The 19472-nt window shown below is 50.7% G+C and overlaps 1 protein-coding gene and 1 non-coding gene across 2 annotated transcripts; both read right to left on the minus strand.

The window, feature by feature from the left end:
- Positions 1-409: 409 nt before the first annotated feature.
- ZP3 (zona pellucida glycoprotein 3) lies at positions 410-8726 on the minus strand. Its single transcript, XM_008698535.2, has 8 exons — positions 8254-8726; positions 6524-6642; positions 4805-4908; positions 4550-4727; positions 4333-4450; positions 1443-1534; positions 1174-1316; positions 410-640 (listed from the first exon to the last, which is right to left on the minus strand). Exons 1-8 carry the CDS (start codon positions 8557-8559, stop codon positions 420-422), a joined length of 1281 nt encoding a protein of 426 aa, XP_008696757.1. The 5' UTR covers positions 8560-8726; the 3' UTR covers positions 410-419.
- Positions 8727-9870: 1144 nt separating this feature from the next.
- LOC121104122 lies at positions 9871-9977 on the minus strand. Its single transcript, XR_005836492.1, has one exon. It is a non-coding gene; the product is annotated as a U6 spliceosomal RNA (small nuclear RNA).
- Positions 9978-19472: the final 9495 nt, after the last annotated feature.

Genomic DNA, 19472 nt, shown 5'->3' on the forward strand with positions numbered 1-19472 from the left:
TGCCCCTAGAGAGGCAGACTCCGTCCTTTCCTCCCTGCCCCCCACCCCCCCCCCATTTCAGGCGCACGGGGTCCAGAGACACAAGACCCTCTGCTAGCCCAGTGGGGGCTGGCAAGGTCCACCCTGCTTTTGCCCCCAATAGCTGACATCTCGGCCTCCTTGGAGACATGGGATGATTGCTGCCTGGGAAGGTGAGCCCTGCTCCCAGGGAGGTCATGTTGCCCAAAGCCAGGAAAATGCAGGCTTGCCTTCACAACCCAGTCTGGCCTCTCTGCTGTGGACAGACCACCCGACGCTGGAGGTGCCAACAGTCCTTGCTGAAGGGTGCTACTGGAACCCACAGCACTGTTCTCCCATCTGCCCCCCTCCCCCCCTCCCCTGACATCACTGCACCGCATCCCAGAGCTCACTTTCTTCTTTTATTGGGGAACAGACACAGGGCAGATCACAGAGCGGGAAGCAGGGCGAGGCCTCCGGGCCAGGAGCAGGACAATGGTAGCCAGAGTCAGGGATACCACCGTGGCCAGGCCTAAGCCCAGCATCACAGAGGTGGGAGGAGAGGTGGACCCCCCCACACCACCATCACCAGCCTTTCCCAAGAAGATCAGAGGCCCCACGGTGATCTCTGCTTCTTCAGTCACTGAAAGACACAGGACACCTGAGCGTCATCTTAGTCCCGAACCAGGGGTCAGATGGAGGGTTTTTGCTCTGTTTCAGATTGAACTAGTAGGTTTTCTTCTAAAAGCTGCATTATGGGACACCTGGGTGGCTCAGTTGGTTAAGCGGCTGCCTCTGGCTCAGATCATGGTCCCAGGACTGGATGAGTCCTGCATCGGGCTCCTCGCTCAGCGGGGAGCCTGCTTCTCCCTCTGCCTGCCTCTCCCCCTGCTTGTTCCCTGTGTCTGACAAATAAAATCTTTAAAAATAAAAATAAAAAAACTGCGTTATCTCCCCACACTCCCGATCATACCCTACTCAGAACCCCTGGCTGATGCTCGGTTTAGAGCCCCCCCCATTAGCCCCCAAGGCTTCTATGTAAGAAAGCCCAAAACAGCATTCCCCCAGTGGTGAGCAGCCTTAAATGGGGGACCAAGGAGGAATGTCACCCTGCAAGGACAGCGGTACCCTAGACGGAGGAGAGGGCAAGAAGCCTGCCAGGGTCCTAACACCTACCGTGCCTGCGATTTCGGGCTCGGGAAGCAGACTTGGGCCACCCTCTCTCTAGGTGGGACAGCCTCCTGGAACGGCCTGGAAGTCCACAGCTGCCTTTGCTACAACAGCGACAGATGTCAGCAGTGCCTTCTACAGGGAACCATCTGAACGGGGGAAGACAAGATCGGATGGCCCTGTTGCCCTCAGGAACCAGCCCGCGGCTGACGTACATACTAAGGGAACAGACCCCAGGGAGGCCTCTCAGGCTTTCAACCCCAGCCACGTCTAACCTCTTGGTGGACTTGATGAAGGAACAGGCTTTGTTTAGCTGGTCCGGGACTCGGTCAGCCGGGGTGACCTTCAGATGGCAGGTGATGTAAATCTAGAAGTAAGAGCAGCTGTTACTGGAATTCCAGGCTCTACCAGGGGCTTGAACAAACCAGTTCTTTAATCCTTAACCCTTGGCGGAGTTCCATTTTAGAGATAGGAGTAGAGGGTCAGAGGTGAAGTTGCCCAAGAGTTAAGTGGCAGCTCAGATTCTAGATCGGAACCTACCAGCTTTATTACAATACCCCCCTCGATTTCTCAGACTCTGTCTAACCACTTACCACCCTACCACCTGGGATAGGGGAAATTTTGACACAAAGCCAGGGCTCAGGTCAGCCCTGGTCCTCTCGGCAGAGGCATCCCCAGGCAGAGGTCCCCGCCATACTCCAGGTAGTGTTCTGGCACCCCCTGCCAACCCTACAAGGACAGAGAATTTCTACCACCTTCTCTGAAGTCTTCTGCAGAGCCACAAACCTTGGCTACCACCTAGTGGCTGAGTGTACCAGCAGGGAAGCCACTTCAGAAATTTGAACAAGGGTAGGATGTACTTCTAGCCACTGGTTTTGTTTGTAAGATTTTAAAGTGATCTCTACACCCAACGTGAGGCCTGATCTCAACCCCAAGATCAAGAGTCACGTGTTCCACTGACTGAGCCCGCCAGGCACCCCAGGCCACCAGCCTTCTATCTGCCCCAGAAGAGGAGAGCTCTAGGGTCCCTCAGAATCCCTATTTCAGGAAAGCACTGCTTCTATCCTCATGCTTCTTCCCAGTACATTTTTTGATGTTAACAGGGGCCTAAGACTCTAGAATGGTTCTCTGTTCCTCTTGAGTGAAGGTTTACTTCTGTGCCTTGGACACAATCAGCCAAACCATCCCATTTACTGTTGAGGGAGAACCCTCCCCGAGCTAAGGCTGCCTTCCACGGATGCACATCATCCTCTGGTCTCCGGTGCCCCCCCCCCAATCCCTAGAGATGGAGATACCAGCTCAGGCTGCACCTGTGCTGATAGGCACCACCCATATGAAACCTCATCTCCTCTTCGCCCCAGTAGGTCACCTCTGAAGTCAATGGCACTCCCCACCCCGACTAGGATCCTCCACTCTAGGACTTACAAGGTCACCGATCTAGGGGCCAGGACCCTTTCTCAGCCCGTTCTCCTTTATCCGCAGCCCCATCCCACCTAGGACCCACCGTCAGGAACTTCAGGACATCTCACCAATAGCCTCGATTCACACCCTTCCTGCTCTTGGCCAGCCTGTATCAAACTTCCTGTTCTCAGAACAGACCTGCTGGGCACGGGGTGGTAGCCTCAGTGTCATCCACAAATTCACCGTGTTTACCCCTTAATGCCCCTCAGCCATATAAGCCTTTGGTTTAGTGGTTTGTAAACCCAGTTGCTTATTAGAGTCCCCTGGGAGCTTAAGTAGCTTTTGATGATTTCCGAGTAAAACAAGACAGTATTTTACTGTCATTCATCCTTTAGTCTAATGGTAGAAATCTAAATAGGTGTATGGGTATTTGTGTGAAATTCTTTCATCAGATGAGGATTTCCATAATACAATGTTAGAAAAGGGATGCCAGTCCCCACCCCAATTAAGTGAAAAGATGGGATTATATGACCTTTCCAGGTGATGAGTATAGAGCCAGAATTAAGGGGGGGAAAATCCCTGCTACGATCACTTCCTGACCAGCTATTCCAAACTTCACATCCCGAGCTCCTAGCTCAGGAAACTTATTTAAGAGCTACTTGATTTTTATTTGTGAAATTCTACCAGCACTTTCTGGCTAGAGACCAGTGCTACCTGTGCTTGCTGCCCCAGCCATCAGAAGCAGTCCACGTCTTCGCTCCCTCCCTCTCCACCCCCAAGTTTTAGGCTGGGCTTTCTAGCTTAGCGGTTCAAAGGGTGGTTCCCAGAGCCAGCAGCAGCAACAGCATCAGCACCACCTGGCGAGGTTACGGATGCAAAACCAAGTCCTGGGGGTGGGGCCCAACCTACTTCAGTAAACCCTCCGGATGCCGCTGATGCATTCAAGTTTCAGAAGTCACTGGTCTAGTCTACGATCACGTTCACGAGACCACCGTAGGAAGAGAAATTCGTACCTGTTTTCCTCGCCCTTCCAAAAAGCCTCCAGGAGGGGGGTGGGGGAATGGGATAGACCGGTGATGGGTAGTAGGGAGGGCACATATTGCATGGTGCACTGGGTGTTATACACAACTAATGAATCATCGAGCCTTACATCGAAAACCGGGGATGTACTATATGGTGACTAACATAATATAATAAAAAATCATTATTAATTAAAAAAAAAAAAAAAGCCTCCAGGAAAGCTGACACCTGTTTTTGTCAACCCCTTTGCTCAACCCCTCCTCTGGCTTCCGGCCCTGCCCACCATGGCGAAGACCAGGTTAGTGACCTGGCCACCAGGTGCCGTGGTAGGTGGTCCTCATCTCATCCGAACCATTAGCTCTTCCCCTGGTTTGTTCTATTTTGAAGACCCTGGATTCTCCCCACCTTTCATGGGTTTCCTACCTCCCTATAAGGGTTTGTGCCACTCATGCTTCTTCTTTGAAGATCTCATTAGAGCCCACGGCTTTATCTGCTGAGTTCAGAGTTTTGGGACAGGAACAGAGCTATCAGGTCATTGCTTAAGGAGATAGCTGGTGACCCACAGCAGACAGTAAACCTGGTCAGCCTGACCCTATAGTTCAATCTTATTCCAAGTCTCTCCCCACCCCCCAAAGCAGGCTCCACACCCAACGTGGGGCTTGAACTCTCAACCCTGAGATCAAGAGTCACATGCTCCACTGAGCTAGCCAGGTGCCCCCAAGTTATTTTTTAAAGGCTAATTACCGTGTTTCTGGAGTCATTAGCAAAGTGGAACATGTCTACTGTGAACTGCAGAGTCTCTGGCCTGGGTCTGGGTGCTTTGAAGGCAGAAGAGGCATCAGAGAGACCATCCACAAGACAGCTTTGAAGAGAAGGAGTGGACAATGGAGTCGGGGGCTGAGGCAGGTGGTGGAGGTCAGGGTGTTACCAGGGCTCCCTAGAGAGGTGACCCAGCCCTCACCCATGGAAGTCCACGATGGTGTGATGAGGGGAGGCATTCCGGGCTGGTGTCAGCGTGGCCACGCAGTGGTCCACGAACAGTTGCAGTGGCACGTGGCTGCCAGTGTGGACTTCGGCCTGGAGGTGGGCTACGTCTCCCAGCTGGAAGGTGGGGGACCGCTTCTCAGAGCCCCAGTCCTCTGAAAGGCACACAGTCAGGGGTGAGACCGCCAGAGCTCTCCCTGCCAGCCCCCCTCCGCCAGCCCTCCTTGCTTACCCTCCATCAGGCGGAGGGAGAAAACGAGCTTCTCCTCTGAGAGTATCGTGGTCCTAAAGGGCACCCAGGTGGGCAGGATGGCCTGGCTGCTCACATTGCTGTGTCTGTGGAGAAAGGCAGCTGTCCACACCTGTTCTGAGCTCACCCTACCTGGCGTCAACGGAGAGGGTGTATCTCTCGTTTCTACCTCACCGCAGGGTCCTCAGCTGCGGCCCAGCCAGGCAGCAAGTCCAAGGCAGCTGAACAGACACCCGAAGTCTGAGCCTGCCCCCTGCCCCTCCCGAACTCCACACCTGTGAGTGGGCCCCTCCCTCCAGCTGTGAGGACATTGCAGCTGAGGCACGAAGATGGGATACACCTGACCTCAGAGTTTGGGCTCTAGACCCAGGTCGGCTTCTCAGGGTTAACCCCAGAGTCAGGTTTTGGGTCTGAGGCAGCCAGCCCTCTCCGCACCGCTCAGGGTTCTCGAGGCGGGGTGGGGGGGTGCTGGTGAAGCCCTTCAGAGATAAATACAAAGAGGCTCTGGTTTTTGAGAGGCCACGGGGACTGTCTGAGCCTATACCAGGATGGGAAGGTCCTTGGAAGCAGTGGGATGTCAGCCGAGGTCTGCCCTGCCAACCCCACTAGGTCTCATGCAAGAGGCTGCGTCTAGGCCTCGGGTATCTGGAGTGAGGACAGAGCATCCCAGCCTGGGGCAGACCCTGCACTGCCCGCCGCCATCGAGCCAGGCAAGCCCATGTTCTCAGGTCAGTGCCAGGCAGAGACATCCTAAAGCGAGGCAGCCGTGGTCCCAGGAGGCCTTCAGCCTCTCAAACTAGTATGGGGGCGGCTGGCCTTTCTGCCCTTGGGTCCTCCGTCCTCCGTCCTCCCCCACCCGACCTGGTCAGGCTCTGAGCTCCCTCCACCCCTGCTGCCAGGGGTTCAGAACCCATTCCACCACATCTCGGCTGGTCTCACCAACTCCATCTGCCCCCGGTTCCAGCTGTCAGAGGTCCTTCTGGGTTGAGAAACAGTTCTTACCCGTTCAGCTGGGCTCTCAGGGAGGGGTGCCTGCTAAGGTGTGAGCCTGAGCACCTTCTCTGGATCTGGTTGGGCCTTTAGAACCCCTCTGTCCCCCTTCGCTTGTTGACTAGGCCCTGGGCTCCAAGCCCCACTAGTGGCACGCTGCACCCCCCTGGGGAGTGTGTGACTCTGCCCAGACTGTCAGTCCCACCTGTCCCGGAGGCACCCTCCCAGGCCAGAGCTTGTTCTGGGAGCCTCTACCAGGACCCCTCCCCAGGCCCACACCCTCAAGGTATCAGCACCACCTCCCTTGCCTCCTGCCAGCCTGTGCGCGCTGCACTCAGCTGAGCCACACAGGACCCGGCATTGTGGCCTTGTCATCATGAGCCACAGTCACCCTCTCCTCATGCCCCAGGGGCCAAGGTCACAGGCACGTGCTTGGTGTTAAGGCTTAAGTGGTTTCTCCCACCTTTGTGGGTGTCTTGGGGGAAGCCAGAGGCAAAGAGCAGGCTGCAATAGCCCAAGCCTAGAACTTCCCCCGCCCAGAGAGTTCTTCAGAACTTCAACGTGGGCCTGGGCCTGCAGCTTCCACCAAGAAGCTCAAGGTAGACTCAGGAGGCTCCCCACTCCCAGCTGGGGCAGAGGGCCGTGACGTCAACCTAACTACTCACACCTTACAGCAGCCAGGCCGCCAGAGGGGCCCGGTCGCACACTGACCTGGGATAGTGGCACTCGATGGGAACCTTGGCGCGGTTAGTCCTCAGGACGGACAGGTTTCCCGCGGGCCGGGGGCTGTGCAGCAGGAACGTGCTGTATACCAGAGCACGGTCGGTCACCTGAGCGGAATGGAAGCTGTTACCCCACCAGCATCGCCGGCCCACACAAGGGTGCAGGGAGGGCGGCCCCGGGCCCTGGACTCCAAGCCCACCCTCCCACTAACCCATGGGAAAGCCTGAACAGGTACCACCCTCCAACCTCCATCTCCGGGGGTTGTGATGCCACCGCAGAGGGTCTGGATCAGCTGTCAGGCCCCAAGCGGTGCCTGAAAACCAGGGGTGTTGGGCATGTGCTCCCCTTCCCAGGCTGCTGAGCCCCATCCCAACACTGTTTCCTTTTGGGGGTGGAAGGGGGGCAGGGAAGGCCTGGGACCAAGAAAGCCACCTGGAAGAACCCAGAAAGTTCCAGGAACTTTAACTCACAGCCACAGCAATTAAGACTCAACTTGCCCTTCCTTTTCTGACTTCTCATACCCACATCACAGAAAGGGAAACTGGGTCAGTGGTTGCCTGAGGCAGGAAGAACTCAGGCAGGTGCTACCGGATACTTGGATCTTTCAAGGGGCCACCCGGGAGGTGACCGTGCTGCCTGGCCCTGCCCAAACTGCTCCATCTTTAGGGTAGAGTCCTAGCTTTCTGTTAGCGAGGCCCCAAAAGGACCAGCATCATCATCTGTGGGTCGCTCTGTTCCTAAGCTCAGGGCATTAAACCAATTACCCGCCCAACTGGTGAGACAGCACAGGGCCTGGCCCCAGGTCATGCTTATCAGACAGAATTGGGAGACAACCCCCCCCCCGCCCCGATTGTGTGTATTGGAGTCACCTGGGGGCCTTAAGGACCTCACTAGCTGGCTGGCTTCCCACTGCTGGCCTGATTTAGCCCAGGAGACGGGAATCAGGATTTTTAAATGCTCCCCGGGTGGTTCTAATGACCAAAGTTTGGGAGTTACTCAACCAGAATGATTCCTCAAATAACACCTGGGGTTCTCTGGGCTCCCTGTCCTCTTCCTGGGGAAACAAGGGCCAGGAGGCCTCAGGGCAAGCCCTGGGGATGCGGGCAACATGAGGATCAGAGCCCCAGAAGGGCTCCAGGTACTTACTGAGCTTGCCCCTACCTTAGCCAAGCTGAGCTGTGAGTCCAGGGCCAGATAGGCAAGAGCCCAGGACAAAGGAGAGGACAGGCTGTGGGGTGGCAGGAAGCCCAGGGAATCCGGGACCAGCTAGGGATCCTGGGCCCAGTCCAGCCCTGCCTTGCTGAAAGCCCCTCCTTGTAGGCTGAATTACTTAGCTCTTCAGTACCTGCCTCCTGAGTTAAGCGTCCCCACCCCCCGGGACCCTTAACACAGAGGTGATCATGACACCCTTTGCCCCCTCCCTCAAAGCCACATCTCTCCTGGATGCTTTCCAGGGCTTCACAGACCTTCAGGAATCAGAGTGGGAGATTCCCTGTCTGGCCCAAAGTGCACAGGCCGGCCGTCTCTGGACTCCAACCCTCCTACCTGATTCCAGCCACTAGGGACAAGTACTTTCAACCACCATCAAGTCACCAATTCCAAGCTTCAGGCCTCAGCTGCCCCCTGCCCTCAACCAGTGAAAGGGCTCTGGCCCAGCCCCACCTCTCCCTGGCTCTGCATCCACACTCCCCACGGCCACCAAGGGGGCCAAGTCTCACCTGCACCCCGTTGCCACACTCGTGCAGCCCGACCTCAAACCTGACCACATCATCCGTGTCCACAGAGCCCAGGGGCTCACAGTTCTCCGGACCCAGGGTGAGGTCTGCAGGCCTGACGAGCTTCCCAGTACCGAACAGGTCTTTGCTGACAGTGACCACCAGCTGGGCCTCCAGACACTCTACCACCACGGGGGGCCTAGATGGCAATGGGTAGGGGGTCTCACCCCACCAGGTGGTCTGGGAGTAACACAACCCCGTGCCTCCCAAGAGCAGAGAGCAGATGAAGAGCCCATAGCTCAGCCCCATGGCTCCTCCAGTCACTCCCCCTGGTAACTCCTGATCAGCCACCACCCAGCGGTCTTATACCCCAGATGATGCCACCTGCACCTGGGCTCCCACCTGCCTCCCTTCCCCAACCAATCAGGGGGCCAGTCCCCAATCTAGCAGCTTCGCATCACCTGGCAGCTTGTTAGAACTGCAGACTCTCAGCCCCCCCCCCGACCTACTGAGTCAGAATCTGGTGTTTTACTCTCTTCCCAAGTGATTTGTGTTCGAGTTAAATCTGACAAGCGTGGGCGGGCAGCGTATTCACTCATAGCGTCTTGCCCCTTCCCTACTCCCACTCCCATGTGTCAGCCCTTCGCTGGCCCAGAGAGGGAGTTAAGAGCAGTCCCAGGTCTACGGGGGAGATGGGGAGAAGGGCCTTGATTGGAGGAGGGTGGGACGGATCAGGGGTGGCATGGAGCCCATTCCAAGTGAGAGAACAGGAAGAGGCCTCATTAGGAGACCAGGGAATTTTAGGGGTTGTTGCCCAATTTTACGGGAGGTAGGAGGGGAGGTCAGTTTAAGTAGAAGCAGCTGTGTGAACAGAGGTGAAGAGAGGGCACTGGGCGGGCTTGGGAGAAAAGCCCGGGAGCTCAGAGGTGCCGGAGCCACGGTTCCCCAGGAGGGAGTGAGAGTGGCAGTTTAGGCGGGTAGGGCGGCCTGGGGGGCGCTGGCTGGAGGGGGTAGGACCAGAGAAGAAGGTCCGGTGGTTACTATACCAGTCCTGGTGGGAGAGGGTGAAGAAAGACTGGCAGGGTCAACATACACTGATGGACTACTCTGCCAGGAAGGAGGGGAGGAGGACTACAAAAATTAATCGCACCGGGGCGCCTGACTGGCTCAGTCGCATGCGGCTCTTGATCTCGGGGTCGTGAGTTCGAGCCCCACGTTGGGTGTGGAGATAACTTAAAAAAAAAAAATTAATGGCGCCTAATTCCCACAGAAGTGTGGACTCACTTGCAAATGCTTACTTCTGAAGTAATCAAACCATAGGTTTAAGTTGCTTAAACAGTCCCTTGGTGGTTTTTTTGGGGGGGGTATTTTTTTTAATATGTACTCTAGTTTACTCGTGGGATAATAAGTGAAGGGAAGAGATTACCCCCCAACTTCCTTTGACTTAACCAACATGGGTTGTGGGGGGCAGTGTGGGGTGCGGAGGCTGCCGGCACAGAGAAGCAGCTCCCAGCTCACCTCGGGGAAACCCTCCCCTCTGGGTTTGCTGTGTTAAATAACAAAAATTCAACCCAGTGAATTTTATTTATTTTTTTTTTTTAAGATTTTAATCTTTTTTTTTTTTAATACAGAATGCTCATGAATTTTAGTGTCATTCTCGAGCAGGGGCCATGCTAATCTTCTCTGTATTATTCCAATTTTAGAATATGTGTTGCTAAAGCGAGCACTTAAAATTTTTATTTTGTTTTTTTATTTCTTAAAGATTTATTTATGAGAGAGAGCGTGTGCGCATGCGTGTGCGCGTGTTGGGGGAGGGGTAGAGGGAGAGAGAATCTCAAGCAGGCTCCCCAATGAGTGTGGAGCCTGATGTGGGGCTGGATCCCACCACCGGTGAGGTCATGACCTGAGCCAAAACCCAGTCAGACGCTTAACCGACTGAGCCACCCAGGTGCCCCAAAGATTTTATTTTTAAGTAATCTCTACACCCAGCGTGGGGCTCGAACTTACAACCCCGAGATCAAGAATTGCATGCTCTGCCAACTGAGCCAGCCAGGCGCCCAACCCAGTAAATTTTAAAGAGCGAATTGTCTTTATTGTTTGGTTCATGAATCAGGCAGCATCCCATCTAACAGATAGAGGGGAACCCCAAAGAGCCACAGGAAATGAAGGGATTTTTAAAAATAGAGAGGGAGGGGCACCTGGGTGGCTCAGTGGGCTAAGTGTCTGACTTTGACTCAGGTCATGATCTCAGGGTGCTGGGATCGGGTCCCATGTTGGGCTCCGAGGTCAGCGGGGAGTCTGCTTGTCCTTCTCCCTCTTCCCCTCCCCCTGCTCATGCTTTCTTTCTTTCTCTCTCTCTCAAATAAATAAAATCTTAAAAAAAAATTAAAAATAGAGAGGAAGTGGAACAAAGGAAATCATTAGAAAGAATTCATTGTTTTGGGCAAGGTCACCCCCCAAGGGGAATGGAAGGGGTCTTTCAGTAAGCTTCCTAGTGCTGAACCTAGCGCAGGAAATTCCTACATTGGCTAGTTAAAGGTTACATTTCTGGCGAGCCTGGGTTGCTCAGTTGGTTAAACGTCTGACTCTTGATTTCGACTCAGGTCACGATCTCAGGGTTGTGAGGTCAAGCCCCACGTGGGGCTCCGTGCTCAGCAGGGAGTCTGCTTGAGATTCTTTCTCTCCCTCTGCCCTTCCATTCCCCCACCCTTCTCTCTCGCTGACTCTAAAATAAATAAATAAACAAATCTTTGGGTTTTTTTAAGGTTACGTTTCCAAGGGATTGAAAGTATAGTTGGTTTACTGACTTGGGCCCTTAACACAAGTGATGCCTTTTTGGGCCTGTGGTTTTCTTTTTAACCTACCTACCAGGTCCAGAGGGAGGGAGCCAGCTGTGGCCCGAAGCCCCAAAGAACAGCTAGTTGGAGACACTCTGTCTTAGGAGTGGTGGCTCTCTGGGGGAGGGGCCTCTCTGTGCTTGTAGCCCACAGCTGTGTTTGTGGACTGTGCTGGAAATAGAGTGGGGTGGGCTGGGGACTAGAAATGAAGGCCTCCTTGAAGCCTTGGGGTCCATGCCCTCTCCCTCTGTGCCCCGGAGCTATTCCCTCCTAGAAGGCTTCAGGGTAAAGGACATGGGGCGCCTGGCTGGCTCAGTTGGTGGAGCATGTGACTCTTGATCTCAGGGTCATGGGTTTAAGCCCCATGTTGGGCTTAGAATTTACAAACCAACAAATAAAAAATAAGACTTGAAGAAATTGGTGAGGGGGTGTGAGGAACCCCCACTCTCCCAACCTAGCCCAGATTCTGGGTCTTTTGCATTTTTCTGCGAAGTGCTGCCACCTGGTGGCCAGAATCACCAAAGGCGGAGCCACCAGCCCAGAGTGGTTTCCTTACAATTCCTTAGAGCCCAGATATTGGTCTTCAAATACTCTTCCTCTCTAACAGGGGGACTCAGGGCTCCTTGGAGGACTGGGTGATTCCAGGGCAAGGGCCAGGAAAGTACAAGATGAATCTGGAATATCTTGTTATGGCAAAAAATGTTCACAAAATGATGAGGACATGTCCAAAGGACCCAAGCCAAATTGAATGGGGGGGGGGCGGTCCCACTGGCCAAGTTGGGGACAACTTTGTTATGAAAATGAATGAAGACAACAAGGACTCCAATTGACTAAAGTAAGAATCTATGGGCATCCATTCGGACGATACATGAAAACACATAAATGGGAAAATTTTCTCCATAAAAGGGAAGAAACTTCCTTACAGTAGAACACTATCACAGGGGGAATGCTCAGTTAGAAAATGACCATTTGTGGGGCGCCTGAGTGGCACAGCGGTTAAGCGTCTGCCTTCGGCTCGGGGCGTGATCCCGGCCTTCTGGGATTGAGCCCCGCATCAGGTTCCTCCGCTGGGAGCCTGCTTCTTCCTCTCCCACTCCCCCTGCTTGTGTTCCCTCTCTCGCTGGCTGTCTCTATCTCTGTCGAAAAAATAAATAAAATCTTTAAAAAAAAAAAAAAAGAAAATGACCATTTGTGGGGCGCCTGGGTGGCACAGCGGTTAAGCATCTGCCTTCGGCTCAGGGCGTGATCCCGGCGTTCTGGGATTGAGCCCCGCATCAGGTTCCTCCGCTGGGAGCCTGCTTCTTCCTCTCCCACTCCCCCTGCTTGTGTTCCCTCTCTCGCTGGCTGTCTCTATCTCTGTCAAATAAATAAATAAAATCTTAAAAAAAAAAAAGTAAGAAAATGACCATTTGGGGGCACCTGGGTGGCACAGCCGGTTGAGCATCTTGGTTTTGGCTCAGGTCAGATCTCAGCGTTGCAAGATCAAGCCCCACGTCTAGGGGTCTGTGCTCGGCAGCAGCGTCTGCTTGAGATTCTCTCTCCTCCCTCTGCCTCTCCCCCCTGCTATGCTCGGGGGCGCTCTCTCTCTCCCTCTCAGAAAAATAACTAAATCTTTAAAAAAATGACCAGTTGCAGTCATCATAGTAATAGATTCAGGCAAGAATTATCATGTATATAAAAATTAGTTGATGGCACCATGGGGGTGTTAGCTGTGGTGATAATCATTTGCAATATATGAATATGAGATCAACCTGTCGTCCACCTGAAACTCACACAATGTTATGCAATTATGTCTTGATAAAGCTGGAGGAAACGTTCCGGAGATGGATGGTGGCAGTGGTGGCCCAATGGTGCGAATGAAGTAGATGCCACTGGATTATATACTTGCGAATGACTAAAATTGTAAATTTTATTTATTTATTTAGTCATAGTATTATTATTCATAATAAATATTTTATAAATATATAAATATATAATCAATAAAGATTTTATTTGTAATTTTAAAAAAATATTTTATTTATTTATTTGAGAGAGAAAATGAGAGAAAGAGAGAGCACGAGGGGGGAAGGGTCAGAGGGAGAAGCAGACTCCCCACCGAGCAGGGAGCCCGACTCAGGACTTGATCCCGGGACTCCAGGATCATGACCTGAGCTGAAGACAGTCACTTAACCAACTGAGCCACCCAGGCACCCAGTAAAGATTTTATTTTTAAAGATTTATTTATTTACAAACAAAGATTTTATTTTTAAAAAGATTTATTTATTTACTTGAGAGAGAGCGAGCAGGCATGCATGTGGGGGAGAGGCAGAGGGAGAGGGAGAGAGAAGCTTAAGCAGAGATGAAAGCAGGGCTCGAGCTCACGACCCAGAGATCATGGCCTGAGCTCAAATCATGAGTCGAACACTTAACCAGCTGAGCCACCCGGGTCCCCCAAGATTGTATTTTTAAGTTATCTCTACACCCAGCGTGGGGCTTGAACTTACAACCCTGAGATCAAGAGTTGTATGCTCCACTGACTAGGCCAGCCAGGCGCCCCAAAATGGTAACTTTTATGTTATGTACATTTTACCACAATAAGAACAACACAGGAAAAAAAAAAAAAACTCCTTGATGGAAGCTGGAATGCATAGTCTCAAAGTTTCTCCCTCAAGATTCTGTGTTAATTACAAAGGAGTAAATGGTTACTTCACAGTGACTAAATCTGGCAGACACCACTTGAGCCACATCATCGAAGTTAACTAACCATCAGTGGAATCGGCATCGTCCCACTGGTGGGATAAACCGCCATCGTGTGGCTTCTCATGTGAGGGGATGGTGTCCAGTTTTTGGAAAAAGTACGTATATATATGTGTGTGTGTGTGCACACTTGTACGTGTATATGTGTGTGTGTGTATACATGCTTGTATATGTTCATTTATACACATACGAATATAAAGAGATACAGAGGGACGCCTGGAGGGCTCAGTGGGTTAAGCATCTGCCTTCAGCTCAGGTCATGATCCTGGGGTCCTGGGATCGAGTCCCCGCATCGGGCTCCCTGCTCAGTGGGGAGTCTGCTTCTCCCTCTCCTTCTGTCCCTCTCCCCTTTGTGTTCTCTCTCTCTCTCAAATAAATAAATAAATAAATTTTTAAAAAAGAGAGACAGATACAGAGAAAGTATATGCAGCAAAATGTTCATATTTGCTGAATCAGGGTCAAGGGTAAACAGGATTTCTAAATGAAAAATAAACCTTCTCTAGGTCAGATTCAAGTGAAAGGGAAAACGTGGCAACCCTTTTCAGAAGAAGGTTTTTCACTGGTTTCCAAAAGCAATTGCTGAAATAAAATATGAAGTTACTAGGCGTAAATCATGCCAACAAAAGATGCGTAAGATCTTTGAGGAATACTTTATGAAACTTTATTGAAAGCCATCAAAGATTATCTAAATGCACAGAGAGCTATTCCATATTCATGGATGGGAAACACAGTATCATAAAGAGCTCAATTTTCCCAAAGTTAATCTGTAATCTCTACCAAAATCCCCACAGGTGTGTGTGTGTGTGTGTGTGTGTGTGTGTGTGTATGGAACCTGACAAAGTGATTCTAAAATTTATACAGAAGGGTAAAGGATCAAGGAAATCAAGACTTTTGAAGAAAAAGAACAATGTGAAAGACACACCCTCGCAGCTATGAAGACATATTCTAGAGCCATGGTAATTAAAATGGGGTGCTGATAGGAAAGAAACACACCAGCAGTGAAAAGATGAGTGAGCCCAGAAACAGCCAATTGCATATGTGAAATATGACACATGACAGAGGGGACAGATGGACAACTTAATAAAAGGAGCTGTGGCAATGATTATCCATATGGGGGAAAATTGGATTTCTACTTCATACATAAAAATGAATTCTAGATAAATTAAAGAGCTGAATGTGTAGGAAGAAAACTATAAAATTTGTGGAAGGAAATACAACCCCCTGGGACAGAGTGAGATGTATTTGCTAAACATGACGCCCCCCGCCCCCGCAAGAAAAAGCACAAAGCATTAAAGAGAGAGGTGACTTTTTAGGACACTTTCATTATCACTAATGAAAGTAGCTACCATGACAGGGCACCTGGGTGGCTCAATCCGTTGAGCAACCGGCTCTTGACTTTGGCTCGGGTCATGAAGACAGGGTCCTGGGAGCACGTCGGGCTCCATGCTCGGCGGGGAGTCTGCTTGAAGATTCTCTCCCTCTGTCCTCCCCTTACTCTTGATCTCTCTCTCTTGTTCTCTCTCTTGCTCCCTCTCTCTCTAAAATAAATAACTAAATCTTTTTTAAAAAATAGAACTTTCCTGGGGCACCTGGCTGGCTCAGGGGATGGAACATGTGACTCTTGATCTCGGGGCTATGAGTTCGAGCCCCACATATACTGTAGAGATTACTCAAAAATAATAAATAAAAATTAAAAAAAAAATAGGACTTATCAGGGCGCCTAGGTGGTGCAGTCGTTAAGCGTCTGCCTTTGGATCAGGGCGTGATCCTGGCGTTCCGGGATCGAGTCCCACCTCAGGCTTCTCCGCTGGGAGCCTGCTTCTTCCTCTCCCACTCCCCCTGCTGTGTTCCCTCTCTCGCTGGCTGTCTCTCTGTCACATAAATAAATAAAATCTTTAAAAAAAATTGGACTTTCCTTTCTGCATGTCACCCTGGGAAGACAAAATAGTTGGTATGTGAAGGAGAATAAGAGTAGCCATAAATTGTAGGGCGGCTGGAATTCGCCAGACACACAAACCCACATGCTGCTGATTCTACCGGTTAATTCTGCCGCCAGACTTCAGCCAGACTGGAGAGGTCTCGATCGGCTTGGATTTGGCACATTCTTTTGTTCAGTGACTGAAGTGAAAAGAAATTTAAAGGTACCAAAAGAGGGGCGCCTGGGTGGCACAGCGGTTGGGCGCCTGCCTTCGGCTCAGGGCGTGATCCCGGCGTTATGGGATCGAGCCCCACATCGGGCTCCTCCGCTGTGAGCCTGCTTCTTCCTCTCCCACTCCCCCTGCTTGTGTTCCCTCTTTCGCTGGCTGTCTCTCTCTCTCTGTCAAATAAATAAATAAAATCTTTTTAAAAAAAAAATGAAGGTACCAAAAGAAAGGGGCGCTGAGGTGTGTGGGGAACTTTTCACTATTTCCTTATTAAATGTCAAATGATATATAAAATTTACAGTCCACTTAAGCAAGTATGTGACCTTGATTACAGCTCAGGAAAACATATTTTGTACCACATTTTGGCTTTTTTATTACAGGGTGTTCAAAAATTACCTTAAAAAATAAAGAAGTGTCTAAAGTAAAAATGGAGGGGGCGCCTGGCTGGCCCAGTCAGTGGAGCATGAGATAATTGATCTCAGGGTTGTGAGTTCAAACCCCACGTTGGGCGTGGAGCCTAATTAAAAAATAGGGGCGCCTGGGTGGCACAGCGGTTAAGCGTCTGCCTTCGGCTCAGGGCGTGATCCCGGCGTTCCGGGATCGAGCCCCACCTCAGGCTTCTCCGCTGGGAGCCTGCTTCTTCCTCTCCCACTCCCCCTGCTTGTGTTCCCTCTCTCACTGGCTGTCTCTATCTCTGTCGAATAAATAAATAAAATCTTTTTTAAAAATAAAAAAATAAAAAATAAAATAGGGGCGCCTGGGTGGCTCAGTTGGTTGAACGTCAACTCTTGGTTTTGGCTCAGATCGTGATGTCAGGATCGTGGGAAGGAGCCCCGTTTGGGCTCCCTGCTCAGCTCAGAGTCTGCTCAAGATTCTCTCTCCTTCTTCCTCTGCTCCTCCTCCTGCTCACCCTCTCTAGCTCTTTCTCAAATAAATAAATAAAATATTTTCTAAAAATAAAATATTTTAAAAATAAATAAATAGGGACTCCTGGGTGGCTCAGTTGGTTAAGCATCTGCCTTCGGCTCGGGTCATGATCTCCAGGTCCTGGGATGGAGGCCGGCATCAGGCTTCCTGCTTAGCGGGGAGTCTGCCTCTCTCTCTCTCCTCTGCCCCTTCCCCTGCTCATTCTCTCTCTCTCTCAAATTAATTAATTAATATAAATTAAATAAATAATTTTAATAAGTTTAAAATAAACACATAAAATCTTTTAAAAACTGATTAAAGTGGTAAATTTTATATTACATGTATTTTATTACAATTGAAAATAAAATTTAAAAATATTTCAATATTGCATCAGAGCAATGCAGCTCCTGGCCAACAAGGCCTGCTTAACTCTCAGAATGTGGCCGCTGCTGCCAGAAGATTCCTCCAAGCCATTGGCCGCCCAGTCCAAGAGCACTTTCCCCTGGGGTGTTTCTGCCTTGGCAGCCCTTAGGCTGCTAGTGAAAGAAAGTGGGGGATGAACATCATGGGCCCCTGGTTCTGGTCCTATGAAACTCTCCTTCAAAACCAGAGCTTCACCAACCGTGCTCCCCACAGTCGTCTCTGGGAAGATCAAAGAATGCAGCTTTGGTGACTCTATGGGGAAACATGTGGCTCTTCTATCCTCTGGATTTTGCTTTCGCGTGTTCTGTGTGTGTGGAAACTGCGTTTTGGAGAAGTGCAAAGGCATTTCACAACGAGACTTTTATTTCACAAGAATGGGTTTCAGCGGATCCCTACTTGGTGGCTCAGTTGTTTAAGTGTCTGCCTTCGGCTCAGGTCATGATCCCGGGGTCCTGGGATCCAGCCCTCCAGCGGGCTTTCTGCTCAGCGGGAAGTCTGCTTCTCCCTCTCCCTCTGCGCCTCCATCCTGCTCCTGCGCTCTCTCTCTCTCTCTCTCTGCTCTCTCGAGCTTTTTCAATGCCTTATTTATTTATTTATTTATTTATTTATTTATTTGAGAGAGCACGAGACAGCATGAGCAGGGGGGAGAGGAAGAGGGAGAGAGACAAGCAGATTCACCACTAAGCAGGGAGCCCAGTGCGGGGCTGGATCCCAGGACCCCAGGATCAGGACCTCAGCCGAAGGCAGACTCCTCAGCAACCGAGCTACCCAGCCCCCTCCAACTTTTATTCTTAAGTATTAGTCTGTTTTTCTCTAGTAAATCAGCTAAGATTTTTTTTTTTAAGTTTCATTTGGAAATAATTAGAGATTCGCTGGAAATTGTGAAGAAATACGTAAGGGGGTCCCGTGTACCCTTCACCTGGCTTCCCTATGGTTACATCTTTTTTTTTTTTTAAGATTTTATTTATTTGACAGAGATAGAAACAGCCAGCGGGAGAGGGAACACAAGCAGGGGGAGTGGGAGAGGAAGAAGCAGGCTTATAGTGGAGGAGCCTGATGTGGGGCTCGATCCCACAACGCCGGGATCACGCCCTGAGCCGAAGGCAGACACCTAACCGCTGTGCCACCCAGGAGCCCCCCTATGGTTACATCTTATGCAATTACAGTACAATATCAAAACCAGGAATGTGATATTTATACAATGTGTGTGTATAGTTCTGCCGTGTTATCATACATGCAAATTCCTGTAACCATCATGGCAATCAAGATACAGAACTTTTTTTTTTAAGATTTATTTATTTTAGGGGCGCCTGGGTGGCTCAGCCGTTAAGAGTCTGCCTTCGGCTCAGGGCGTGATCCCAACGTTCTGGGATCGAGCCCCACATTGGGCTCCCTGCTCTGCTAGGAGCCTGCTTCTTCCTCTCCCACTCCCCCTGCTTGTGTTCCCTCTCTCGCTGGGTGTTTCTCTCTCTGTCAAATAAACAAATAAAATCTTTAAATTAAAAAAAAAGATTTATTTATTTTAGAGAAAGAGAGTGCGCACACACACGGGGGTGGAGCAGGGGGAGAGGGAGAGAGAGAATCTCGAGTGCACTCTGCACTGAGTGCAGACCCTGACACGGGGCTCTATCCTAGGACCCTGAGATCATGACCGGAGCTGAAACCAAGAGTCTGACGCTCAACTGACTGAGCCACCCAGAACTATTTTATCATCACAAAGATTTCTTTCATGCTACCCCTTTATCCACACCTACCCCCTTCCCTTCCACGATCCCTAAATCTGGGACATCACTAGTCTGTTTTCCAACTCCATAATTTTGTCATTTCAAGGATGTCATATAAATGGGATCATACAGTGTGTGACCTTTTGAGATTAGTCTTTTTCACTCAGCATAATGCCCTTGAGAGCCACCCAGATTATTGTCTCTATCAATAGTTTGTTCTTTTTTGTTACTAAGAAGTTTTCCGTGGAATAGCTGCGCCGGGCATGGCTTGTTACCATTTTCCTACAGTAAGACATTGTTATTGTGTCCAGCTTTGGGTTATTACAAATAAAGCTGCTATGAACGTTCATATGTAGGTTTTTGTATGGACATAATTTCATTTTTTTAATAACTTATTTATTTGACAGAGAGAGCGCAAGCAGAGGGAGAAGCAGGCTACTTGCTGAGCAGGG

Source organism: Ursus maritimus, unplaced genomic scaffold (genome assembly GCF_017311325.1).
Source record: "Ursus maritimus isolate PB19 unplaced genomic scaffold, ASM1731132v1 scaffold_2, whole genome shotgun sequence".
NCBI classification, from domain to species: Eukaryota; Metazoa; Chordata; class Mammalia; order Carnivora; family Ursidae; genus Ursus; species Ursus maritimus.